The 26,800-nt window shown below is 41.1% G+C and overlaps 2 protein-coding genes across 4 annotated transcripts; one reads left to right on the top strand and one right to left on the bottom strand.

The window, feature by feature from the left end:
• Window positions 1-5: 5 nt before the first annotated feature.
• Window positions 6-17,387, top strand: PER3 (period circadian regulator 3). 3 transcript variants are annotated; one of them, XM_085242262.1, is made up of 21 exons: window positions 6-224; window positions 941-1,092; window positions 1,652-1,767; window positions 2,624-2,825; window positions 3,933-3,981; window positions 5,338-5,480; window positions 5,849-5,927; window positions 6,657-6,763; window positions 6,973-7,129; window positions 7,960-8,065; window positions 8,473-8,598; window positions 9,332-9,458; window positions 9,718-9,862; window positions 10,480-10,592; window positions 11,047-11,250; window positions 11,782-12,030; window positions 12,581-13,317; window positions 14,358-14,538; window positions 15,140-15,320; window positions 15,864-16,014; window positions 16,342-17,387. In XM_085242262.1, the coding sequence occupies exons 1-21, from the start codon at window positions 10-12 to the stop codon at window positions 16,441-16,443; spliced, it is 3,642 nt and encodes a 1,213-aa protein (XP_085098388.1). In that variant the 5' UTR covers window positions 6-9; the 3' UTR covers window positions 16,444-17,387. The 3 variants fall into 3 exon arrangements, with proteins under 3 accessions (XP_085098388.1, XP_085098391.1, XP_085098390.1); XM_085242264.1 differs by lacking the exon at window positions 6-224 and adding an exon at window positions 230-429; XM_085242265.1 differs by lacking the exon at window positions 941-1,092 and having other exon boundaries at window positions 44-224.
• A 4,220-nt stretch (window positions 17,388-21,607) lies between these two features.
• UTS2 (urotensin 2) lies at window positions 21,608-24,811 on the bottom strand. The gene is made up of 4 exons (XM_003212179.5): window positions 24,593-24,811; window positions 22,419-22,529; window positions 22,251-22,294; window positions 21,608-21,724 (listed from the first exon to the last, which is right to left on the bottom strand). Exons 1-4 carry the CDS (start codon window positions 24,693-24,695, stop codon window positions 21,608-21,610), a joined length of 375 nt encoding a protein of 124 aa, XP_003212227.1. The 5' UTR covers window positions 24,696-24,811.
• Window positions 24,812-26,800: the final 1,989 nt, after the last annotated feature.

The following is a 26,800-nucleotide window of genomic DNA, read 5'->3' as shown; positions in this document are numbered from 1 at the left end:
GCTCTGTGTATGTGGGGGGGGGCGGGCGGCGCCGCACGTTGCCGCCGTGTGTGGGAGCGGCGCGGCCGCGTGCGGGGCCGTTACGTAACGGGCGGGGGGCGCCAGCCGCGTTCCCGAGCCGAGATGGACGGCGGCGGCGCGGGGCTGAGCGCGGGAAGCGGCGCCGGCGGGGATCGGCGCGATGGGACGGAGCGCGGCGGCCGCGCGCCGGGCGGAGGCTTCGGGTAACGCGCGCCGATGCGGAGGGCGCGCGGTGCGTGCGGGGCTCCGGGAGCATCGCCCGAATCGCGGTCGCGGGGGCGGCCGGGCGGGTCTGCGGAGCGCGGAACGGGGCGAGCAGCGGGGACCCGACGCGCTCGGCCGCTCCGGGCTGAGTTCAAGCAGCGCCGCGTTTGCGGTGCGGTGCGACGCGCAGCCGTGACGCCGCCGGTGAGTGAACGGGGTTGCGGCGCGTCGCGGTGAGCAGCGAGCGGGGGAACGAGCGGCGGCTGTGAGCGGCGGCGTCGGTTTCGCCCCTGCTGCGGCGCGGCCCCGTGCCGGGCAGCCGCGGGTGAGGCGCTGAGCGCCGAGCTGTGCGGGCGTTGGGTGCCGGGATCCCGGGGAGATGCTGGGCTCTGAGGCACGCGAGGGAGCGAGCGTCCATTGCTGGTGTCGATGCCGGCGCTATTGAGTACAGCTGGAGCTTTTCGTTGGTTAGCGTCTGCTCGCGGCTGGGTTACGGTGCTTCTGCCGGCCAAAACGTGCTGGGTTTGGCACGGAGGGAGGGGAGAGACAGGTTAAAATGCAGAGAAATCAGAAAGGTGCGACATGAAATAGAGCGGATGAGCTTTAGGGCTTTTCCTCCTGTCCCGTGGATCGGCCGTAACATGGGAGTGGTTCTGTGGGGGGGAATCTCCTGTAGCAGAAGTCCCCAGCAGAGTTCAACCTCTGTTTTGATCAGTGATCGGCTGGATTGGGGTCAGTCTCACAAAGATCTGATGGTGATGATCCAAGAAATCAAAAAGTGTTTGCCTGAAGAGAAAAGGAGTTCCAGCAAGCCCAGCACCATCAGTGCTCTCAATTATGCTTTACGGTGTGTACAGCAGGTCCGAGGTAAGCATGGAAAACGCCCGGAAGCACATGAGCTATGCAGCAGCTTGATTTGAGTGGACGTGTCTGACTACAGATAGCATTAAAACAAATGAAAACACTTCATCTATCCTGTCAACAATTAACTTTTTGAACTGCTGTAGTTTTTTTGGCTTCAAAGTCGGAATGCCCACTTTCTGCTTCGATCCCATTCCGCATCCAGGCACAGATAGGTGCCTGCTAATAACTTGTCGTGCATGTTCAGAAAACAGCGTTTCTGTAGCCTGGAAAATGTATTGGATAGTTGTACTGTGTTCTGCAGCACAGCTAAGTAGCTCATCACTCTTTTGCTGTCACTTGCTGTCCTCCCTACTTCCTTGTGCTTCTCTTCTGCAGCATAGGTCACTCCAACGGTATAATCAATACTTCTTTTTTTCCTTTGTTACTACACAGACATTCTTCATCTCAACTTGGGCGTCACCAAAACGATGACAAAATTAGGAGGGCTGTAAGAAATACTTTTAAAATTGTCTTCTTACTGACTTCCTTGTGTTTGTTTTGCGTTTTTTGTTTCTTCAATTAGCAAACAATGAGTTTTTCCAGGCTCTCAGTGATCGAAGAGTGTTCCAGATGGATGTGATGACATACAGTATAGAAGAGTTGGTGACAGTTGCATCAGAACACACTCCAAAAAACAATGTAAGGAATTCAGACACGCTGAGAAGAGTTCATCACTTTCAGTCTCTGTTTTATCACCTTAATATCTCTTAGGGGAACAGAAGTGTAAAATCAAAAAGCCTTTAAAAGCCAAACAGGTTTTTGTTAGTAATGGTAGATCAGTGCCACTGGTTATCTGTGCTGACTTGGCATACCCAACAGCTGTAAGTGAAGAAATACTTCTGTTTTCTGTTTTCATTTTTCTCCCAGACACAACCGTGATCTGTGAGAATTTTTGAATTCACTTGCAACATAATAATCTCCTCAGATGGTATAGCAGAACGTTTTCATAGCTGATCAAGTCCATAGTTGTGAAGGTCTCTGGTTTCTGTTCGTGTTCTTGGATTATTTCTTGATTGATTAATCAGTTTGCAGTACATGCTGTGGTTTCTGGCTCTGTTTCAAAGAAGAGCGCCGAGTTTCAGTACTGTCACGTACTCTATCAGAAAGTTCTCAGATTTCTGTACGTGGAACTGTGGCTAATACTGTGAAATTTGGGGGGAAACCTGTGGCCAGATTAGCAGTCATTCTGGAAAGTGGCAAGCATCTGTGGAATCTGTTACGATTTTGATATTGCAGTCTTATTAGCATGCGTAAGTAATGAGTAAGCTATGACACTGTGGCAGGCTGTAGTAGCTCACATGCGATTTTGTTTGGATGCTGGCTTTAGAACTCACTTCTGTACCTCTGTCTTTATGGTGTTTGGTTGTTTCTGTGTCCTGCAGTGGTTCTTGTGGGAGGAGAGTGGGGGAAGTTTCACTTGTTGTTTTTTTTCCCTCCTTTCAATATTGCTACCATGTGTTGAGGGAGAACTGCTTTTAATACGGTTGTTTTCCAGGACACCTTTGTGGCTGTGTTCTCCCTGCTTTCTGGGCGCATACTGCATATTTCTGAGCAAGCAGCATCCATTCTAAACCATAAGAAGAAAGTCTTGGAATCCTCTCGGTTTGTAGAGCTTCTTGCCCCTCAGGATGCAAGTGTGTTCTATGCACACACTGATCAGTCTCACTTGCCACTTTGGTACACGGAAAGTCAAACAGGTAGGACTTAATGATCCTCTTCAATGCTTTATCTGCCTTTCTGTCTTCACAGAATGAGGATAGAATGCTTGTTTGCTCTAAATACTTAGACTAGCAATATACTCAGGCTACACTTCTTCCACTTGGAAAAGCTGAGTAGCTTTGCAGCTACTCCTAGCCTACCTGGAGTAAGTAAAATGTAGATGCCTTTTACTCATAAGCAGATAAAGGGCCTAAGTAAAAGGCAGCTGCTATTTTACTCTTTCCAAATGCTGCTGCTGCTTTTCCAGAAAAGAAACAGAAGGTCTAATTGTCCATTTAGAATGGCTTAATCTACAGCTTAGAATTGATTAGGTGCTCTGTTGTTATGGTCCTGTAGCAGAAATGCTAAGTCATGGCCTGAAGCAGTGATGGAGCACCTGGTGGGAAGGCAGGGGAGCCTAGGTGCCTGGGATGTTCTGAGTGATGGAAGGGCTGGAGCCAGGATCCTCCCCTTCCAGCCCTCATTTAAGGGTTGGCAGTGGAGGTGAGGGGATCTCTCTGGAGATCTCTGTGTACTTGAGGCTTTTCAAAGGTAAGTAGCTTTTTTTCCTTTGTTTCTTTGTCTATGGCTGTTGCATTTGGGCTTGTCCCCATTTGCTGCAGCTGGAGACTTTGTTACTCTGTTATTGTTGCTTTATTTTCCATCACATTGTAGTGTTACAGATTTCATTTGCAACCTGCTGTAAGAGTAGCTCATTGAACCCAGGTTTTACTGGGTTTTGTTTGTTTAGTACTGAATGGTAGTTTTTGAGCATCATGTTAGCTGTGAGTGATTTGAGTAGCTAGGGCTCTGTCTTCTGTCTGCTTAGCTGATGGACTGTTCTGGCATCAGTTCTTAGAAGTATGAAGTTTTCTCTGTATTTAGTTCCAGGTCAGCCATTCCTCAGACTGGGCTGTAGAAGAGAAAGGAAATCTTTGAGATAAGAACAAACTGTTGGCTAATCTGATTAATAGCTGTTATAGAGAAAGCTGTGGGAGTTTGCTCTTGCTCAGAAAGCCTGGGGAATAAAGAGTTTGAAAGTTCTGATAAGTGTGACCTGTTCTAGGATATAAACTGATACCTCCAATGTATGTTCTTCTTATTAGCCTCTCTGTATGACTATGCCCAGGTGAAATCCTTTTTCTGCAGGATCAGGCAAGTATATTATTACAGTTCTGTATTCATGCGGGACACAGGTGGTGGTTTGTTGTCACAAGGACCAGTGTGAACTCTGTTACAAGAATGGCTTACTGTGTTTTGTATCAGCATCCAGCAGGATGTTTTGAGTATCTTTTCCATAGTGATCATTAAACTTGCATGGGGTAGAGGAAGAAACTGCTCATCCATGTTTCTTCTAGGCCTATCAGCTTCCTTTAGTACTGTTGTGCAGGAGAAGAATGATTTTTGTGGGAAAAAGTCCCACTTCTCCAGTTTGGGGGTGAAGGCCAAGGGTATTTAAGGTTGCTTGGAAGTTGATGACAGAGGTAGTAATGGAAACTCGGTCACCTGGGTTCCAATATGAGATGTGAGTCAGGAGATGCTACTTTCTGTCGCTGTGGGATGGAATCTGTTGCTTTGTGCCAGGCTAATCTTAGTGCTGAAAGATCCAAAATAATAATTCTTGTATGCCTGTAATATTTGATGCAATTCTTCTCCAGAATGAGGTGGTCTCTTGATTTAGTTAAGAACTGTTTGTTTCTAAGCAGATAAAATACTTATTTCATCTGTCAGCAGATCACCAATATAGTCACACTTGAGCTTAAAATAACTCTTCAAGTCTCTTCAGTTTAACGCTTGGAATAAGTTTAACAGGGCAAATCTCAGTTTCAGTTTGGGGAATTATGTAAGGTACATAAATATCGTGAAATGTCTAATTTTTTTTGTTTTCATACATCTTTTCTTCCTTTATTTAACACAAGCATTCAGTTTTGTGAGCTTCATAAGTAAAAGTATTGTTCACTAGCATACACAAGGACTAAGTACGAAAATTAGTTGTCAGTTAAACTCTTTCTGTTATATCCAGATTCTGTTTGCTTCAATCAGAGAGCAACAATTTCTCAGCTGAGGCTGGAGAAATCCTGCTTAATTAGGTTGATGGAATGAAGCCTGAGACACAGAGGTTTTTGCCTGAAAATAGTACAGAATAAAGAACAAATAGAAGAAAAAAATATATGTTTTTAACTTAGCACAAGAACAAGTGGTTGGTTCTCATGAATGCATTTGGACTGAGAATTAGAAGATGGCTGTTAACTATTAGAGTAAGGGCTTTTGGGAACAGCCTTTCAGTGCATGTGCTGGAGGCAAAGTATGTAGGGGTTTTAGGGGAAGCAAGATCAGTATTGCTGGACGTGTTGGCCTGTGATTGCAGGGTGCTGCGCACAGAGCCTTGAGGGATTCGTCCTCACGTGGTTCCGTGTGCTCTGCATGGCTTACTTGTGTAAGGCTCTCAGTACTGGTGTGAAGTATTTGGGTCTCGACACCAACACGTTAATTCCTTTTACTTTTCCTCAGAGGTGGTAAAGATCAAGAACAAGAAATGCACTGGTATCCATTCCGAATCACCCCATACTTGGTCCATGTCTGCACCTCTGTCCACGTGGATGCAGAGTCCTGTTGCTTAGCTTTGGCTGAGAAAATTCACTCTGGATATGAAGGCAAGTCAGGATAATCCAGTGAAAAATATTTCAATAGAGAAACAGAATGTATGAATGTCAGCTTACTTCGATTGGCGTTTGCACTTGGAAAGTCTCACGGGTGTAACCTCCAGTGTGAGTGTGCACGTGCCTACCCAGAATGTACGTTTCTTTGCTAGGTCCTGAGACCTTTGCCCTCACTACATTTACAGTTGGGAGAAGTTTGTATCACCTGTAATTTTGTAATGTCTCTTTGAGTTACTGATTAGAAGTAAGTGAAAGGTTAAAAAGTTCAGACGTCTGTAACACACGATCGTGGGCAGAATTAAGTTAGATTTTCTGTTTCAATGCGTATTTTGTGTTTCAGTAAATACTTCTTTTTCAATTAGCTCCTCGGATTCCTATGGATAAAAGAATCTTCACCACTACTCACACTCCGGGATGTGTTTTTCTTGAGATAGATGACAGGTGAGATTTGGATCTTAAGGATTGTGAGGAGTGTGTGGAGAGGTGGCGAAAAATCTACTGGTAATGCAGCTGTAAACAGTCGTAAACTATTTAACTGTGCAGTTGGCAATAGTTAATGAAACAAAATTGTTCTGTGTTAATTTTCAGTAATTATTTGTTAGTGCTTGTTGAAAAACATCTGGAACTTCAAGAACATAATCAGCTTTGACTAAAAAAGTGAAATTAAACATAACTGCAGTCAGTTGCCCTTAGGGCAGTGGGGACCTTTGGTAATACAGATAGTGGAAAAACCACACTGCACAGATGTTTGAGGAATCACAGTGCAGGTTGCAGCTTTAGTGAACTACCTGTTATAATCTTGATCAGGCTGAAGTTCTCTCCTGCAGAGCCTCAGGGATGTTTTTACAACACACTTCACAGCGTCTATGTCAGATTTCTTACTGATGGTTTTGTCTGGAATCTCCATGGTTTTTGTTTTCTGTTTTTCTTTCCCCATTGTCCCCACCATGTGTGGAAGCACAACAGCGCTTCCAGTTTACCTCTCTGGGAACAGAAATATTTGCATATTTATGTCATTCTTGGGGATTAATAAATGGGTTGGAGAATGTTCTGTAGCTGTACTTCAGGTTATTGTAGATGAGCTGTGGGGACTTCGCTGGCAAGCAAAGGTTAAAGAATGTAAATACTCAAGGCTGAATTGCAAGTAATGCTAGTGTGTTTGTGTTTCAGAGCAGTGCCTTTGTTGGGTTACCTACCTCAGGATTTGATTGGAACATCCATACTGATGTATTTGCATCCAGAAGATCGTCCTTTAATGATCACTATTCACCGTAAAAGTGAGTACAATGGTCATAAAAAGAATTTAAACTCCTCCTAACGTTCTTCATTACTCTCTTGCTTGCTGTGTGACTAGTTTCCAGTCTAGACAGAAATAAATCAAGTGAGCAGTTAGATGTCAAGACCGTACCCCAGTCACTTGTGCTTGTGCTATCACTGCTGTGCCATAATATAAACTAACCCTCGTTTCTTGGTTGTTTTTGTTCAGTCCTGAAATTTGCTGGCCAGCCTCCTTTTGAATACTTACCCATTAGGTTTTGCACTCAAAATGGGGATTATGTCATCCTGGATACCAGCTGGTCCAGTTTTGTGAATCCATGGAGCAGGAAAGTAGCATTCATCATTGGCCGACACAGAGTCCGAACGTAAGTCAGTTGTAGAAGTGAACTGTTGGAACTAGGTTTTTCTTTAATTCTTTTCATTCTAAATACTTTGAAATATAAGGGAGAACCTACTCTTCTAAGCCGTGTGTGTGCACATGCTTGATATCCAAATACTGTGACAATGAAAATGCCTTAATCAGAACACCAATTTTAAGTTCCTTTTTAGCTTTTACTGTTGTCTGAAAGGTAGGCCACTTTAGCAAGTAATTGATGTTTGGTGTTTTTAAGAGAGAAAAAACACTAATTGATAGATGTATGGCCAAAATCTGGCTTGTTTTTCTTTGAAATTGTTTGCTTGGTAAATCTTTAGATTCTGCACCTGATTAACTTCTTGTAAGAATTGAATTAGTATTGAATGTTTCAGTTAATGTTTTTCAGATGCCTCTCCCTGATTTCCAAGGTATTTGGAGATATGACTGTCTGAAGCTTCCTCTTACCTGGTTCCTTTCATAGAAAATGGCTGTTCTGGAAATGACCTCTGATTTCTCAAAATTAACTTTTTTTTTTTTTTTTTTAAGATTTTTTTGGAGTGTGAAGGAGGCAAAAGGGTGAATGCTTGTCAGCCTTTGCTCATGTCATTGTGCCTCATGTATTGGCTTCCTCAAATCCTGAAGCCTTGCATTAAGCACTGCTTTCTTATCACAGCCTCACTACTCTAGCTTTAGCTGTTGGTGAAACAGATGATATCCCTTTGTGTTGATTCAGGGAAAGTCAACATAAAATACAGGTTAACAATAGTAATCTCTCCTAACTCTGCTTACACTTATCTTTATCAGTTTAGAATTAATTATGGAATTCTGTTGACTCTCTAGAAGCCCTCTGAATGAAGATGTCTTTGCTACAAGAGGTCAAGAAACTAGCAGTGTTGAGAAAGAGATAAAAGAATTGCAAGGACAAATTTACAAGCTGCTTTTGCAGGTAAAGAAGATGAAAATCTCAGAACACTATTTTGCCTTTTGAATGAGAGGCTGAAGAAACTGGGGTCTGTTTAGCAAACTTCTTTGCGTGTGCTCCTTTCAAAGAACATTTTAATTGGAGACAGGCTTGTGTACCAGATTTAAAACTAAGGCTCTATGTAGCCCATCTGATTAGAAGACTTGACGTGTTTTGCAGATATTTGTGTTGAAAGGTAAATCTTCATCCTGGAACGGCTTTGAGGATGGTAGAACTTTTTTCCACAAGAAAGTGGTAGAACTCAAAACAGTACTGACTCTTCTCTTTTTTCATTGTTGTTGCTTACTAGGTGTTCTGTGTTGCAAAATGTTTTTCCTTTCTCTTTGCTTATTTTTTTTTTTTTTTTCCTTCCACCCCTTTCCCCAATACAGCCAGTTCATAGCAACGTTTCCAGTGGTTATGGTAGCCTTGGTAGCAGTGGTTCTTATGAGCACTACATCAGTGTAGCATCTTCAAGCGACTCCAATGGAAATTGTGCAGAGGAAACACAAGAACCAGTAAGTTTTTAGATATATCAATGCCTGTGCAGTAATAAAGTCACATTTTAAGAAATGAAGTGTCATGATGTGTATGTATGTATGTACGTAAGAATTCTACTTCAATGTAAAGGTATGTGGCTGTGTTCAAGCTAAGCGTACTTAAACGAGTTAATTATAGAATGCTGGTTTTTGGGTTTGATTTTCTTTTTGCTCATCAAAAAGAGCAGATTGCTGCTGCAGTACACTGAAGTAAATTGAAAGCTTGCTTAAAGTTTGGCCTTCTCAAAGAACGGGGGGACTTGAGGGGGGGAAGTGAGAAAGCCATGCAATTAGGAAGAGTGTTGGTGCACAAGATAAGTGGGGGGCTCTATTTGGTTTGGATTTTTGCATATTTTCTTTTTTTCATCAAGAGGATACGAGAGTGGTGTTATTAACTTCTGTAGGAGTGGAAACAATCCTGTCCTAAAAGAGAAGCATTGTTAATTAATTTCTTCTTGAGACTGCTGGGTAAATAATCAGCAGATGCTTGCTCTGAATTTGCATCAATATAAAACGCTTAAATGAGAAGCTGTTTGAGCATTATCACAGTTAAATTAGCCATGATAAGTATATTTACAAATGCCAGTAGATGCTAGACTTAGGCTGACAGTCTTTCAGTTAGGAGAATACAAGAACCCAACCCCATCTTAATAGCCTCCTGTGTCCACTTCTATTCCTTTTAATCTGACCTCACGTTTTCACGTATCTCAAGGTGACTTTGCAGCAGGTGTGTGCAGATGTCAACCGGATAAAGAATCTGGGACAGCAGCTGTATATTGCATCAAGGAGCAAGCCTCAGAATGGAAACGAACAGCCTATGGGTTCAGAAGTACTAGAAGGTAAAGTAACGTAATTGTGATCCTCAAGTTGATGGAAACTCTTGTGGGTCAGCCAAATTCACGGCTCTAGACTGCTGAAGTACTTAAGTTAGCATGTTAACATGGCTTAAATGTGGGAAGTATTTTGGTGGGGTTTTTTTGAGATGAAAATGCAGAATAACTTAGTAATGAGAGCTGTGCTGTGGTAGGCTGTATGTTCCTCTGAAGGTATCTCAGTGGGGGATTGTTTAGATGTCTTTGAGAACTTCTCCTTTTCTAGGGAAGAGGCACAGTGCTTCCTGTTTTCTCCCGACCTTGAGAAGTGATAGCACAGAAGAACTGGGCAATGCACTTTATGATGATTCAAAGAAGACTCCACACGTTCCTTCCTATCAGCAGATTAATTGTGTTGATAGTATCATCAGGTAGGAAACAACAAAGCAGTTACAGTGAATGGTACTGAAGGTCCAGTTAGTGTAAGGTAATTACATATGCAATTTGCATTGACTGGTTTTTGGGTTGGGATAAAATTCTAATTTGGAATGTATCTGCATTAAATATGTGAATCAGATCACATTTCTCAAGAAAGCCAGAACATGAAAACCTATTGTGGTAATTAAAAAATTGATTCTTTTCCAATTCAGCTCCTGTGTATACTTACACACAAACTGTATTGCCAACCAATATACTACTATATTAGCAACAACTAGGTTGAAACATCCTTGATAGTACAGCACTTGACTGAAAGTCTTTATTTACTGCAGTTGTGTAGAGGAAATCACCGTAATGAAAAATGAAGTCAGTATTTGCTTCCTTTATTAGACAAACAGAGGTTTTGGTCACTGCAATGAAGCATATACATCTGTGTGGTATCTCAGTTTTGTGCTTTGCTTTTGTAGGAAGGCGCTACAGCTAAGCTATAATTTTGTTCTTGAGTAAAACTATCAATGGCTGTAATGCCTTGAAAAGCTTCTACTTCAGTGGATAATGTCACTTGTTTTTTCAAGTGGGAAGAGCTTCCTGTGATATGCTTATGTTTCAGATATCTAGAGAGCTGCAGTGTTCCAGTATTGAAAAGGAAATCTAAATCTTCCACAAATACATCATCATCTTCAGATGGTGACAAGAAAAACCAGGAGATCGGGGCATTGGGAGGTAATGTAAAGGATGCTGACCATTGTAATGGAAACACTTTTTTTTTTCTGATATGCTACTGTTGTATGTTTCAAGGTTTCCTTTCATTTTTTAAATTAGTACCACGCAAACGGTGCAGACGTTTTGGTTACAGGCAGTAAATAACTACTTCTCTTGCCTAGATCATGCAGTTAAGCAGAAGTTATAGCATTAAGTCTTTGAGTTTAGAATCTATCAGCAAGTACTTGCTGTTGCTAAATAAACCTTCTGTAGCTCACTGGTTTTATGCCACACTTAGTGTACTTTGACATTGTAGTGGTATACGAACGTTACATTTATTTGTGTATGTATCTATCCTATTTAACAGTTTGCATGGTTGAGTGGTTGCTTCTGAACCAATCAGATTTGATGGCTTAGGAACAATTGAAGTGCTTGGAAAGAAATTCAAAGTAGAAATCTTTCCATTTACCAATAGATACTGCTGTTCTTTCATCAATTAATTCCCAAACTCCAGTATTTGCTGATCAGGAAGAGATGCTGAAGAAGCAGACAAATGAAGGCATTGTGGGAGCTCCTCTGCCAGACCTGACCCTGTCCAACAAGTCTCTGAGTGTGGGATCTGCCTCCAGCCAGTGCAGTTACAGCAGCACTATTGTGCACGTCCCACACCCTGAATCAGGTACTATTCATTCTTGGAGAACATTGACTAGACTCACTGATTATTTTTTTTTTTAGATTGAACAATATTTTCTGACTGAAGTATGCAGTAGGAAACTTATGTTCAATTGAGATACTCTGAAATACAATTGAGGCACTTCAGCAGACACTGTGAAGAAAACTTGAGCCTGAAAATATTTAGTGTTTTTTTAAAACCTAGCTTTTAGTGCCCTGTTTTCCTTTGCGTTGTAACTTCACGACATACTTCTCAAATGCACCAGTGAGCTTTTGCATGGCAACTGATGAAGAAGATAAACATGACTAGTGGGCTGATATTACTTAATGCAAAAACACAAAAACGAGTATTTCACTGCAATCGTAAGAGGTATGGGGAAAGAACTAATTTGCTCAATTCGTGTTAATGTAACTCTATACTCTGCAGCGTCTGTCTGCTCAGTAGCTCAAATGTTTTTGTCTAACCCTCTGCATATTGTGGGTGTTGACACCAGAAGGCCAGAGCAAAGTGTGATTTATTTTTCTTTCCTCTACAAAGAAGTGACTACAATGGAGAATGCTCACGTTGGAAATGAACACGTGGAGCTGCCTCTGAATGCTCAGAATCCTGTTACAGTGGCTGAGGAGTTAAAGCCAGTTGGGTTAACAAAAGAGGCTTTGTCAGTCCACACTCAAAAGGAAGAGCAAAACTACGTGGACAGGTTCCGCAGGAGGATCTTGCTCTCTCCGTTTAGGACTTGCCTTCAGTGGGATAGCAGAAGTAACAATGGGCATTCCTATGACCAAGGTAGGCAGCAACTTTGAGAAATAGAGATTTACTGGGCTTATTTTAAAGACTAGCTTAGCAATGAAGACTTGTTCTCCTTTGTGTGATTTATTGAAAAATCTTACTATGGCTGAAAACAGAGTAGTTCTGAATTGTCAAGTCTTGGCAATGTCATTGCCCATGCTGAAGAGCTGTTGCATTTCGGTTGCTGCTGTTTCAGACTTTTTGCAAATCTCCCAAATAATGCAGCAAACCTAATCTGTCTGAAATAGCTTATTGCCTCCTTTTGAAAGAGGAAATATCTGATTGAGATAATCCAAAATTAAAAAAAAATAAGATAAAAATTGATGATAGGAAGGGAAAACATTGTGGGTATGTCTGCAAGTCCATCACTGTAGTGTTTGGAAGAATTATGCAGAATTATCCAGAAGAAGGAAAGAAAGACAGCTCTGTGAATAAGCTACACTCAATGATCTGCATGTTTCTTTTTTTTTTTTCTTCATCTCCTTTTTTTTTTTTTTTCTTCCTAGGTCTGTCATTTCAATGAGTGTCTCTTTTTCTTCCTCCTTAGGAAATTCTCCTTCTAAGGAGATGACTCCAACCAGCTGTAAAAATGGCAAAAAAGGAAAATTCAAGCACTGGAAACCTCAGAGACAGTCCTCAGATAGACGATCTCGTAGTAAAAATAGAAACAGTTTTCCATGTGAGAAGAGAAGAATTCAGAAGCAGTCACTTTCTCCCTCAGAAATGTCCTGTTTAAGGTCCTCCAGTACGAATTGCTTTCCTCCTGTAGGATTTCCTGTCTATTCAGATGCACTATCCAGTTTTCAAGCCTCTTCCATAGGAGAGGAACTTGCTATTTACTCAACAAAACCTGAGCCCACGTCATTGTCACAGCTGTGCTGTGGAGCACCATCAATTCCAGCACTTTCTCCCCCAAACATGGGGATGTTTATGGCTGCATTTTTTCACAATTTCCCCATATATGCTCAGATGCCTCAATATGCCTTTCTTCCTAGCCCTCAGAATGTTTATCTCCCTTCTTCATATCCATGCACTACTCTACCTCCTGCCCCTCCTCCTTCAGCTCCATCAGCCATAGCCCCAGTCTCTGTGGGTCAGTCCTATCCGGCCTTTTCTGCCGCATCCACGGAGGAGCAGCCGGAGGGACAGCATGGCTGGGCCTTACAGCTGAGTAGCTCACGGAGCAGCTCCCCCCTTCAGCTGAATTTGCTTCAAGAAGAGCTGCCAGAATCTGCGGAGCCTTTGGTTAATGCTGATGTTAAAGTATATGCAGAAGCTAAATGTGTAAGTAACAGAGATTTTTAGTGTCAAAGAGAAACTGACTTCAACAGTGTTCAGTCACCAGATTCTGTTAGCTTCTCTTACCAGTATCTATGCTCTGTAGACTGCAGGGCACAAATAACACAGGAGGCAGAGAAACTACGTTTGAGCCCATGGGAACTTGTAGCAGTGCAGAGTTGGTGCTCAGTAAATCTCACAGATGTGAGATCTGGTCTAGGCTGCTGCAAGCTGCTCTTGCGCAGTGCTTTGGCAATGCTTTCTTTATTTTTTTCCCCATTAAATTGTCAGTAGGTTTGGGTGGGCTTCTATGCATGTGGAGCTTGGTTAGGACTACGCAGTTCGCATCTTTTTCACTGAGTCCCACAGTCTCTGTGGAGAGTTAAAACAAAGGGAAGATACTTTTCTAATTACTCCCTCTGTCTCCCAGGGATGCAGCTAATGACCGAAGAACAGGGATCCGTGTGGGTCGGTTTCCATACATGGGCATAGGAAAGGCCTCTCCAGCTTCCGCGGTAAACTCAGAGGCAGGAATCTGAGCTCTGCAGGCAAGGAAAAAAGTCTCGGGAATCCAGTTTGTGCTGAAAAGGCTGGATCAGCTGAAACTGCAGGGTAGGGTCCTGAGGGGGAGTTGATGTATCTGTAGTTGCTGAAGCTATGAGCTTAATGCAGTGACTGAGGGGATTGCTTTCACTTTCCCTGTAGGGCAGCATCACTTGATGTATGTGGCTGCTCCGTGCCACCTAACAGAGCATGAAGAAAACTGACTCTCTTGTCAGCACAAAACTTAATGCGAAAGTACAATATCTTGAAGGAAACCCCCTGGGGAAAGATCTGCAGCATGAATCAGAAAGTCTGGACGCTTGTTGATTTCATGTGTGAAGAGTTTTATCATGAGTTAGCCATTCATTTTCAGAGCTAGAAATTCCAAAGCTATTGAACTGATGCAAGAATTTGTCAACATGTTACAAATTCACTAAATGCATGAACTTCCTTTTTCAAGCTTGAGGGTGACTTCCATGGATGTTTTTGATTTTTGTTTCCAGGACAATAGTCGGGAAGATAGTGGTAACAGTGCTAGTAGCCATTGTGCTTCATGTGAATGTACTGACCGCTTGCTGCGTGAGGACTCCCAGTCAGGCGCAGGTTCAGCAGCATCAGGCAGTGGATTGGCTTTATCTAGTTCTTTAGGCTCTCACTCCTGTGAAACTTCTGGTGGTGGCACAGGTAAGGAAGTTAAGATCTGGACACTTGCTACTCCAACGTTAGGTGGGTTGCTAACATGTTGGTAAGTCATAAAAAAAAAAAAAAAATACACTGTGATGGGAGTGGGAAGTCCCAGTAAGAGGCTGCGTTGTCATTATTTTTCACCAGCTTTCAGTGTTTGAGGCCAAATTTAGTTGAGTCACAATAGTCAGAAATTAGAGTCCAGAAGTTGTTCCTTAAATCTGTAAGTTAGGCTTCTAACTTATGCTCGTTAACAGTTCTTTTTCTTTCCATTAGAGGGTGGTTTGCATCTTACTTGAGTAAGGGTAAATCTGCATAGAGCAGGGCTTCTTGGAACAAAAGCAGAGAAGTTGAGGCAAATCTTGAGAATAGTAAGTAAAACCTTGGAGGTCTTGAGCAACTTAATAGAATAAGTTTTATCTTTGAATTGTCAGTAAGCGGTAATCTCTTACCAGAGGACTCATCTGAGAGGACCTGTGTTAGCCCTGTTGGAAATAGCTTGCACAAACACACCAGTGAATTTTACTATTTGTACTGGATTATCAAGACCTTGTCAGAATTGTTTTTTTTGTTTTTTTTTTTTTCCCTTGGTAATTCTCAGCGGGCAGTAGGAAAAGCAGCAAGTATTTTGCCAGTAATGATTCTTCTGAAACTTCCAAAACAGACACTAATCAAGAGGCAAAAGAAAAACAGACATCTCATAAATCTAAACATGAGTCAGCCTGGGTGACGATGGATCGCACACCTGAGCAAGTTCTAATGACGTACCAAATGCCCAACAGGTTAGAAAACATTGTTTTCTGACATACAGTTTGGAGTTGTGCAAGGAAGAAATGTAGAGTTAAAAACAAGACCCTGGAAACAGTATATGGGCCAATAAAACTCAGAAGTTGTTTGTTTACTGTTCTAGGCTCCGGGCATTTCCTTTAATCTAGTTCTTGCCCGTATTTCTTTTAATCTACTTTTTTGCCCGTATTTTTTTAACTCTTAAGATACGATAACATGAAACCTCTTTGTTGAAATGCTAAGCTGATTGGGATTTGCCCTGCACTTTGTAAAAAATGTGTTGTTTGCAATTGCTTCTATGTAATTTGTGGTGAGATTCCTCATTATAAAAAACTAAATAAGCCAACCTGAAAGTTAGTCGGGTGTTGAAAAAGCTTCCCAACTAAAATTAGGTATAACAAAACAGTTACTTTTCATTGGCTGACTTCAGCCTTACATACAGCTCTATCCCACGGTTATTATCAGCAATGCTTGCCTCCTTGTATTCAGTGCAGCTGTGCTAACAGGTGTCTGTGGTTCTTTTTTGTTTTGTGTTACAGAATTAAAGAGGAAGTTTTAAAAGAGGATATGGAGAAGCTGATAGTCATGCGACAGCAACAGCCTTGGTTTTCAGATAGGCAAAAGAGGGAGCTTGCAGAAGTGCATACGTGGCTCCAGACACAGACTGTCCCACTACAAATCAACACTCAAGTAAGGAGCTGTGAAAGGAATCAGCTGCTTATTCGTCTTGGCTAGCTAGGGGTAGTGCTGCTTCCAGCTAATGTGATTTTTACAGCATGAGGGTCACTGATAGCTGTTACTTGTGAATGCTGGAAGGCTTGAGAATGCTAGCTAAATGTTGGAAGTGCAAGTACATGCCTCTGAAAACTAAAATCTCTGTATGGTCTCTACTTTTTTTAAAGAGACTTCATTCAATTCATGAGAAATTTCAAGAGATTGCAGCATATCATGCTACCAGGATGGATTCTTTGCAATATCCAGGGAATTTAAATGATATGTCCTTGTTCCTTTCTAAAGGGATGTGTTACGTGTGACATCAGGGAAGCAACTTGTGAGGCTGCAATGGCTGATGACAATATGGAAAACAAGGGAAAACCATTTCCAGTCTTGGAACACTGAAGACATCCCTGCCTGTGACAGTAAAACTGGTTGGAATAATTCCCATTACCTTTTCCTTTGGCTTTGCAAGATACTAGCAGCAAATCTCTCCAGCTGTCTTTTCCCACCACGAGCAATCGTACGTGAAACTAAACCTTTCTCCGTTACTCCCTTTGCTCCTGGCAGGATTTTGAAGACAATCTTTCACTGGGAGGTTGTTTGTGACGTCAGGAAGGAAAACTTGACAAGAATGAATGGTTATGAATGGATTGTTTCTAACTTCTGATTGCTCAGTGTTGAGCAAAATATAAAGATTTTTTTGTTTTGTTTTGTGGTTGTATTGTACTGTTTTTTCGTTGTTTTTTTTTAACTGAACAGATAAGAGTCTGAAAAGATGCAGTAATTATGAGCTTACATTGGTACAGCCCTGTTTGTTGTCCATTGAGGTAGATGTATCAGTACCAGTGAATCTGAGCTACATCAGAGCATCCTTCAATTTTGTTTATTCGGTCTGTGAAGATCTAAACTAGAGATTCTAAAGTTGCTTTGAGGCTTTAAGTTCTACAGAATGCCATAGCCTTTTAATGAGTGACTGAAAACTGGGTAAGTTATTGGGCATCAAAATACCTTTCTTCAGTTTGTGTCCATCAAAAAAAGTCCAATAAACTGAAGTGAAAAAGAGCAAAGCTATTCATTATGCTTTTCACAAGCACTTTCTGAATGTTGTTCAGCTTTTTGTGTGGTGTAACTCATCTGTTACATGAAAAGTTTTCAGTTTTATTCGCTAATGAGCTACTTGTTGAGTAAGTTAAATAATATGACTTCAGATAACTGAAAGAAATTTAAATTTATCTGTAGGCTTTTCCTATTTTTCTAATCAATTCAGTGGAAATCTTTGTCACTAAAGCTTGTTTCATGGAATGTTATTTTCATTGTATTTTAAGTGTTGAAGACTTTCGACTCAGGCGGTGTTTTGTTTTGTTTTGTTTTTTTCCCCCACAGTATTTCTGCTCATTTTGTGTGTGTGTGTGTGTGTGTGTGTGTGTGTGTATGTTGCTTTCTGTTTATTCTTAAGCTGCACTACTTTGTCTTTCATCTTGGGCTTTTCTTTTTTAAGTGTTGTAAATCAGCAACGATTCATACACACTCAGTATCTCATGTGCTTGAAGTTTAAATGCTTTTTAAAATAAGAATCCTCAATAGATGTTTACATATAGAAAGTCATACACTTGTAGAAAAGTCCCTGACTTAGTAAGTGTGGTACCTTACTCATATTTTTACTTTCAGCACTTTCCAAAGATAGAATGCAGTTTTATAACCTCACTGCCTAAAACATTTGCTCTAAAACGTGTAGTAAGATGCTTTTTGTATATGGTTCTTTCCCTAGCACGGAAGGTTCTTAACTAACTTATTAATGTAATTGAATCAGTTCTGGTTAGCTGTACTTAAATTCACTGCTTTAATATGGTTTGAGGCTTAGTGAAATAATCTGTTTCACGTAGTGAAATGAACATTCCAAATAAGGGCACTTATCTCCTTCAGGAGAATTTAAATAAGCCAGAAGAAAAGTGAGATTACTTATAATGCTAAGACATCTGTTTTATAAAAGGATGAGACTTAGTTTTGGATAATGATAACTTAGTCCTAATAACTTGAATAATCCCTTTAATTCATAGGTCTGGGAACGTGTCCTTATCCCTCTTGTATAAAGAGAGGCAGAGGCAGGAAGGACTTGTGCAGGTGCACAGCCCCGCTTCGTACCAAGCCCAGGAGTGTAATCAGGGATCTTTGTTCACTCTGTCCAGTGCTGTCTTGGCTACAAATGGTCAAGATTCTCACCTGTACACACAAACTGTTATGCTGTTTCTCCTTGGAGAATGTTAACCTTTCCTGTGTTAACTACTGCAGGAACCTGTGCTCAGTAGATCCATATAGAAGCAGAAATTCTGGACGGTTCTTACAGTGGTGTGACCTCTGTACCCCACGGTCATCACATGCGGTGCAGGAGCGTGAGCCTTGGAGTTTAAATACAAAGCAAGTAATCCTGACTCAGGCTTAGGTGCAAGGTTAAGAGAAACCAAGTGGTGAATCAGTGCCCTGTGTGATAATGGCACTAAATTGTTTGCCCAGGAACACAAACAGTCTTATCTGCAAAACTGAATTTAAGACAAAAAATAGTTTTCCAAGCTATTCTTTACCCCACTGAAACAGCAACATCTAGCAAGAAAATGCCTTATTGGGCCTCTTTGAAGGACCTCGTTTCTGTAAGCTTTTAGGAGCTGATGATTTTTATATCGTTTTTCACTCTTTGTAGCCTGCTGACGTAGTCACGGTGAAATAGTTTTGATCTGAAAGAGCAATGGAGTAAATACTGCAGCCAGGTGTGCAGACTGCTTTGTGTGACTTTGTTTTGATTGATACAGTTAAAATACTGGAGACAGTTTAAAGCTTCTCAAAGTTTTAGTTTTTAGGTACCAAATGGAATAAACTCAAATTCAGCAATGTCGCAGTTCTGCCCTCTGTGGGGGTTTCAGCAGGTTGGATTAAGCAGGCTGCTTTTTTTTTTTTTCCTGTGCAAAAATAGTTTTATGTTTAAAGTAGGTTAATGACTGCAGATGTGTCATGGCGTTGGTGTGAGCAGAAGGGGGACCCCAGTGTATTTTTGCAGCATGGATGAATGTGGTGGTGAGTTTATCTCCAGCTGAATTGATTTTAAATCACAATTGAATGAATATTTGCATTAGTTGATAGGAATATTTCACTGAAGTATTATTCAGCTGAGGCTTAATTTGTAGTTGTGATTTTTTTTCACTGTACAACCTGGAGGGGCAGCTGTTTTTATAAATAAAACAAAAAAAACCCACATCCTCCCAAGAACTTCTTGAAGCATGTTTGCTTTTGTTATTGGGTAATTTCTGGAACATTCAATATTTTGTAGGTACGGTGAAGATGATCCCCATGGCTATTTATACTGCTGGTTTTTTGTTGTATTTTTTGTGCATTGTTTTTCAGGATATGCTGCTTTGTTTCTGAACGTGTCCCAGAAAGGAGGGCACACACACACTGACTGTAAAGGATTATTACTGGATGTGTAGAGTGCTCAGCTTTGGTGTGCACAGTTGAAAGCTTCTGTCTTTCCTGAGTCTGTTAGAGAAGTGTAAATAATAAACACTGTGAGCACTTGAGCCTCACCATTCTAAGAATTGTGTTCTAGAGAAAACAGAAACAATTCATGGGTTATCACAGATGTGTCTCCTAGAGCAAGAAAGCTCTTAACTGCAGAGAAACAATTTGCTGATCAAAAGTGATCGGTTTGACTTGAGTGCTCTTCCTGCACTCCTGCAGGGAGGAAAGCCTGAGGTGGAAGCTGCCGAGAGCTGTAGTTACAGCAGCACTGGGGAGAAGCTGAGTTTGCTGCTGCTCTGTCAAGAGCTGGACAGGCTGCCTGGCCTCAGGCACTGGAGGTAACTTGCAATGCTTGTTTTTCACTTATTCTTCATTATTTTATTTAGTTTGTTTGCCGTTCTGAAACAGGCTTTAACAGTTGTTTTTCTTCAAGTCTTCAAGCTGGATACCTTTTCTTGCCTCTGAAATAAATCTTCAGTAGTTATTCATTTAGATAATCTTGAAGCCTTTTCCTACAGGTTTTTATTGACTGATGAGGCGGCAGGGAAGGAGTAATTTCCAGTCAGACACTGACTTGCTGCATTGTGTAAGAGGAAGACAAATGTTCAGAAGACTTGAAGTACCTGTGCAGTGCATCCAGCTACTCTGCATTCGTAAGGACATTTTTCTTTGTTACAGCTGGCTTCATCTATCTTATGACTTATCTGATGTGAACGAGTTCCATCGAGCCTGTAGGCCTTGTTTAAGCAGAACAGGTAGAGATTTATGAGGTATGTGCTACGTTGATCTCAGTTATATGTATCTTAGGCAAAGTTTAATTCAAGCTTTGTGAACCTTGATTAGTGTGAGGTTTATGCGAAGTACAAAGTGAACAAAGTAGGACTTTGCAGCTCAAACTATTGGTGTGTATCATGAAGACTGATATTGCCTAGAGACAATTCTTGAGTCTTTAGCTTTATTCACTATTAAGATGTACCTGGGACTGAGATAAAGTGTGCTAGGGCTTAGGAAACAAAGGAATCTTAAATTGTCTCCCGTTGGAAGGGATTGTTGGGAATCGGGTACAACCTCTGGCTCCTTGCAGGGCCACTCAAAACTCGGACCCTGTGTCTGAGAGCACGGTCCATAATGCTTCTCGAACTCCAGGAGCTGTGGCACCTGCCCTGGGGAGCCTTTTTCATGCCCACCGCTCAGATCAGAAGAGACCCAGTTTATCATTCGCGCTATGAACATCTGTATTGGGCTTGTTTAAGCTTTTCAGTAGTTTTTCTTCACTATCTTTGGGTATTGGAATTTTGCTGTCACGTCATCTCATTCTCATCCTCCACTGACAGTTTGCACTTTGAGTTCCAAGTCCTGTTGTTGACAGCACTACTATTTACATTCTGCTGTACTTGCTAATGTTCAGCTACAATTAGTAAAGTTTTTGTTATGCACTGGCAATTCTGTTGTCTTAAGCAGCTGGGGCTGGTCAAGGTGCTGCTGAGAAACGGACTTGGTCAAACTGTATTTATGAGTGATATTATCAGAGGTTGTAGGAATAGACACTTGATCCTGACCTGTGCTTATTTTATAAGGGGTGCCTCAGGAATGATAGGAGGGGACTGGGCACCAGCTGTGTGCTGCCGTCCTTCGCTGGCATTATCGGAGCCCTTCCTCCCCAGCACTTTCAATTGCATCAAGGGATCAAATAATGAAGGAGAAAGTCCTCTTGCTTCTGAACTTATACGTAGTTGAGGCCACTTTTTAAGGGGGGAAAAAAAAAAAGGGATGTGTCATGGGAATCATGTTTCTCCTGCCTGAGTTCTCATCATGTTATGTATCTTTCATTTTGTACTGTTACTTTCATCCTGTTGTGCTGAACTCTAAGAAAATATTACTCTGCTCACAGAATATTTGCAAAACATCAACCATTTATTAATTTCCAAGTAGTTTAGAGTCTAAAGTTAGGAGCTATCTTCAAATTTCTTCATTCTGAATTCAAATCAAGCAAGTTTATGTACATGGTTTTAGACGTATGTATAAATTATGCAGCTGAAGTTGGGGAGGTTTGTTCTGTTTACACGCAGTATTTCCAGAAGCACTCAGAAAGGTTGCCACGTTTCTTGTACTGCTTCCTGTCCTTCATCAGCAAGCGGCCCAGCAGAGCAATTCGTGGGTGATTTCCATAGAAAGCCTGAAGTCAAACAGAGGCAGACAGGTTACTGGTGGCTGCTTAATATTCCCATTGAGAAAGTATACTCCTTACTACTCCTCAGGTTTAGATGATGTACTTAAAACAGTCTACATCTTCAGTCAAACAGAAATGATATTCTCAATTTACCTGCTGGCTGATAGCAGCTCAGATAATATTGCATGGCCTGTGCTGCAGTGGGGGGAAAGAGGATGCGTGGCTTATGCTGGTTGACATACAGGGCAGGCGTGCTGAAGTTGGATATTGACCTTCATTTAAAGTTGATTTACTGGGGGGGGAGGGACACATTGGATTTGTTTGCATGAAATTCTCTTTTTTTCCTAAATTTGTTTTTATTATTCTCTTTTTTCCTCTGCAATCCTAACTGCCCAGTGATTCCAGCTTCAAGAATATTGTGGCACACATTAACCTACTATGTTAAATCTGTGGATCTTAAGTGGTGTCTTTGTAACAAGCTCATGTAGTTTAAAACATGAGGTCTTAATTTAGCAAATGATTATTTACTTACCTCTTCGATATTTTTCCTTGGACTGTAGCTGCTGGAGGTAAGACCTGGTAGAGAAGAGGCAAAATGTTTTGTTTTTTTAATAAATAGTGGACCTACGTGTGTCTGCTGTGACTGGTGGATGTATAAACTATTGGCACTCTGATATAAGGTGCTTTGGTAAAGCCTCACCTGCTTTATTGTCTTCAACCAGTGTGCCCAAGAGCTCCTGCAGAAACTGAGGCAGGGAGGTACTTTCTGAGCTGCCCAGCTGCTCCAGATTTAGCCTTGAATCTTCATCAGCTGCAAGAGGAAGATGAGAGATGGTTGTTTGGTAGGGGCCTTATGCCTTTAATCCCAGTTTCATTCCATTTCAGATGATTTCCAAGCAGGTAAGTTAGCTCTATCTATTGAAAAGGATCTTAAAATCATAAATCGCCCATCCTCATTTAATGGATGTTACAGGGAGTAGCTAGATTTGTGTGGGTTTTTTTTTTGTTGGTGGTTTATATCGGAATTCCTTTACAAATGAGTTTCTCCACTGGAGCTTTTCTGTGACTGAAGATGAATTTTACTGTTGGAGGCTTATTAACTTACTCTATTTGCCAACTATTAAGTGCAATAAAATGGGGGAAAGGACAGGAATAAATGCTGGGAATCTTAAAGGAGATTTTGACAGCTGTACTTCCTGGTATGTTTCTCTTGTCTCTCAGTCAAAGTGTGTAGCAGTACTGATATTACTCTCTGAATTACGGGTTGGTGATACCTGATGGAATTATTTGGATGTGAATAGAGAATTTGTAGTTCTGTAACTAACCTGTTACCCCCAGGTAGGCTGCAAACAGGAGCCCTTAATGGTTCTACACTTCAGGTAACAGTGAACTTCTCTGCTATAATTAACAGAAGCTATTTAAAATAATGGATGCTGAAAGCGAGCTATTGCAAAACTCTTAATTGTGTTGTTTTTTTAGTTGCATTTCTTGATTATTCTGTGGAGTTTTAGTTGCTTTTACCTGTACGGATGTGTGAAACTGTAGCTCTTTTATGTGATACACAAGAAAAAAAACACTGCAAATGATCTCCCAACATTTCAGTGTTGGTCTGCTATGAAGATATTTGCAGACCTTTGACTTAGGCTTAGTTTGTCAGGGCAGTTATAAAGCACAGTGGGGGTTGCAGTGTAGGACTGACTATGAGTACTGTACGTTCCCTTTTCTGTGCAGAGAGAAGTTTGTATGCATATTCCCATGCTGTTTTTCAATTCAGAACAGTGTTAACAGGTGATGTTGCTTTGAGATTTAAAACAAACAAAACAAACAGTCTTCACAGAGCTCCACTCCTATCTTACCCTCTTGTATTACTCTTTATATTTGCAAGGAAGATTAATTAGCCCAATGGTTATATCCAGCACATTCATTTTTGAAGATAAATGGTTAGTTATCATATCATCCTATGATAAGATAGATGCTGTCCATACTAAGTCATGGCTGCTTGTAAGTGGCAAATTATTTTGTGGAATGTTTGAGAAGATGCTGGCTTAGCAAGTCCAAGCTATACACAGCAAACTAGGGGTGATGGATGGATATCCATATGCCAACAACAGCAGAGCAATTATGTTACAGGAGCTTTTTTGTATCTAGCTTTGTGAAAGAGTCCCGTATTAATTTGCCTGTTCTTTCATAGCTCACTTCAGGAATGCTTCCAGCACAGTCAGGTCTGATAATGATAACCCTGTAGGCACTGCATGCAGTTCAACAATACATCTTACTCTGGCTTACGGTACGACTTCAAATTTTGAGAACAGCTTTTTCGAGCAAAGATTTATTCTTTCACTGTGTGGAGTGGAGTCTGCATTAGTGCAGGCAGAAGGCATGCTCAGTAGAAAATCATGCTCAATACAGTGCTATTTTTGTACACTAAGTCAGGTTGCCTGCACTTGATACGAGTAGGAATCCTTGTAGTGGGCTTACTCCATTTAAAATGCAACTTCAGTTAAGCATAGTTCACTTTAAAGCTCAGCAAGTGCCATTCAGCCAAGTTTCTGTAAATTACCTAATGTCTACTAACATTGCTTCAGAGATGGATGCTGCATCTGCCAGCTCGCACTCGTTCACTGCGGGTCTCAATTATATTGCCCCTTAGATTTAAAAGCAGCAGGAAGAAATATGTAAAAGCACCCAACCTGCCCGTTTTACAGAACTGCTGCCCACCAGTGATATTACTTGTGGCCAGTGTTCTGAAGTCATTCCTGCTTTATATCCAGCTGATCAGCACAGATAAAGATCCCCTCTGAAAGCATACCTGCTGCTGCTCTGGCATTCATGTTCTACTTGCTCTCTTATGATTGCTAAATCCAAAGGGCTTACCTGGGAGTTGATAAGACATCTCGCTGGCGTTGATGACGGGCAGAGAGAAGAGAGGACAGGAGAAGCTGATGATAATGAGACAGCAGAATACCAGCTTATGCATTGTTGCTCTGTTGAATATATTTCGTCTTGTCAACGCCTGTAATTCGGAACTCCAGACTGTTGCCTCTGCTCCCTGTTTCACTCATTATATAGCCACTCATGACCTCATAAATATGGTCATACCCCTTCCCTCCCCCCCAAAAGAGAAATCCAATGAATTTATTGTCTATTGATTGTAAATGGAAACCACTTTGCATTGATGTAATTTTTCAAGGTAACACCTCATGGACAATAAATTTACTGTCTTATAGCTTGATGTACGAAATGGATATTATATCAACCCAAGCACAGTAAAGTTTATAAATCTGGCATAAAGAAAATAACTTCCAGTTATAAATCATGAGTTAACAAAAGGGTCAGACGTTGGTTGAAATGACCAGGGCAGTAAGATTTATGAGCCTTAGCAGGCTTGACGCAAAGCATTTGATATGAAATACTCTTTTATGAAATGGATGGATGCATTGTGTTTGGGGTTCTTGTGCCAGATGATGCGAAAGAGAAGGAGAGTTAAAACATCTAGTTAATTCACAAAGAGAATGAAAGCAGAAGGGGCTTGTTTCTTTATTTCTTGTAGCTTTTCATTTTGTTTGAGATGACTTTATCCAGTGTAGCCATGGAGAATCGTCTTGGCAGAGAAAGTAGAGCTCCTATGTGGAAACTTACTTGATACGTATAAACTACCTTGGTTGATATTAAACTCGGGTTCCTCCCTAGACTGGGAGTCCTTTCTCCATTCCGCTTCATCTTCTGTTTCCTTCACTTGGAAGTAACTTATTTATTCTGTGCATACGAGATAGCTGCTTTTCCAGTTTGCATTTTGCCTTTAAAGTAAATGCAGTAGCTGCCATATGTAATACGTAACCTCATAAGGTTAGTCTCTTTCCTTCCATCTGGCATGTTTTGCCTTCTCTACTTAGAATCTTTTTTTTTTTTTTTTTTTTAATATCAGAGGAAGAACTCACTGGACTGGTCCCTCATCCTCATTCTTTATGAAGCATCCAATCTGTGCAGAAACTTCAAACTAAAAAGAAACTTTATGATGATTTTCCTAAAATGGGGGGGAAAAAAATCTATTCAGACTTATAATAGCACTTTATTAATTTCCTTCCTTCCTTGCCATTCATATCAAACACTTGTGCTTTCAAATCCTCTTCAAAATACTGTGAAATCTAACTACTGCTACTGTTGTTCTTTCTAGTTTTTACTTGGGGTAATTCTAAGTTGCACAAGAAATGAATTTATCTACTTCTTTCTTAACATTTCCACTTGAAGGTTTATTTTTATATTGTAAATTACGTGGCTCCTAGAACTGTTTTAAAATCAGCATCACTGCATAAGTTCTGATGCTTTGAGTACAAAGGCAGTGGGGTGGAAGAGGACCTTTAGTGGTCCTTTCTAGTTAAACTTTGCTACTGTCCCTTTGTACAGATAGGTACGATGTTGACTTCATACACCTGTAGCATGCGTTCTGTAGCTATAGAACCTGCTTTGGTGGACTTTGCTAAGTCAGTGAATGTAGCAAAAGAATTCCCCTACAGAATTATCCTAATATGTTCTAGGTGCCTCTCTCCCTTTGCTTTCCTACGAGAGAAGTAGAGAGGAATTCTCTCTCCTCCTCTGAGTCATGTAGTCTTTGTTCCAAAACTGCAGACAGTAATTAGGTTTGCTCTGATGCGTGATCTCACAATTGGTGCTGGATGCTCTGTACAAATGCTTCTCCTTCAGTGAGCTATCAATGACAATGGCATTATCAATATTCACTCTGAGCATTCTCCAAGGAAAGCTAATGAAGCATTCTTCACAAGCAGCTTCTGTCCTTTGTCTTCTCACAAGGAAGACTCAGCCTCTTAGAGCAATCATGAAGTGCGTCATGTAGAAGTTGGGCAGCTTGCCCACAGCTTATTGCCTTTACTCAGCTTTGAAGTTGTCACTTAAACATTCTTTCCCCTACCAAAATGTCAAAGGCATTTTCCTGAGGGGACAGAGCACACGTCATGATGCAAAGTGAAGAAACAGCTCATACCGAATAAAGGTGCAAAACCCTGAATCTATGGGTGAAGGAAGGGAACGGGAATTGCATTTAAAAAAAATTAAGGACTGTTCTGT

The sequence above is a fragment of the Meleagris gallopavo genome, chromosome 23 (assembly GCF_905368555.1).
Source record: "Meleagris gallopavo chromosome 23, MGAL_WU_HG_1.1, whole genome shotgun sequence".
NCBI lineage: Eukaryota > Metazoa > Chordata > Aves > Galliformes > Phasianidae > Meleagris > Meleagris gallopavo.
The sequence above is the reverse complement of the archived record's forward strand: the minus strand, read 5'-3'. Positions and strand labels throughout refer to the sequence as shown.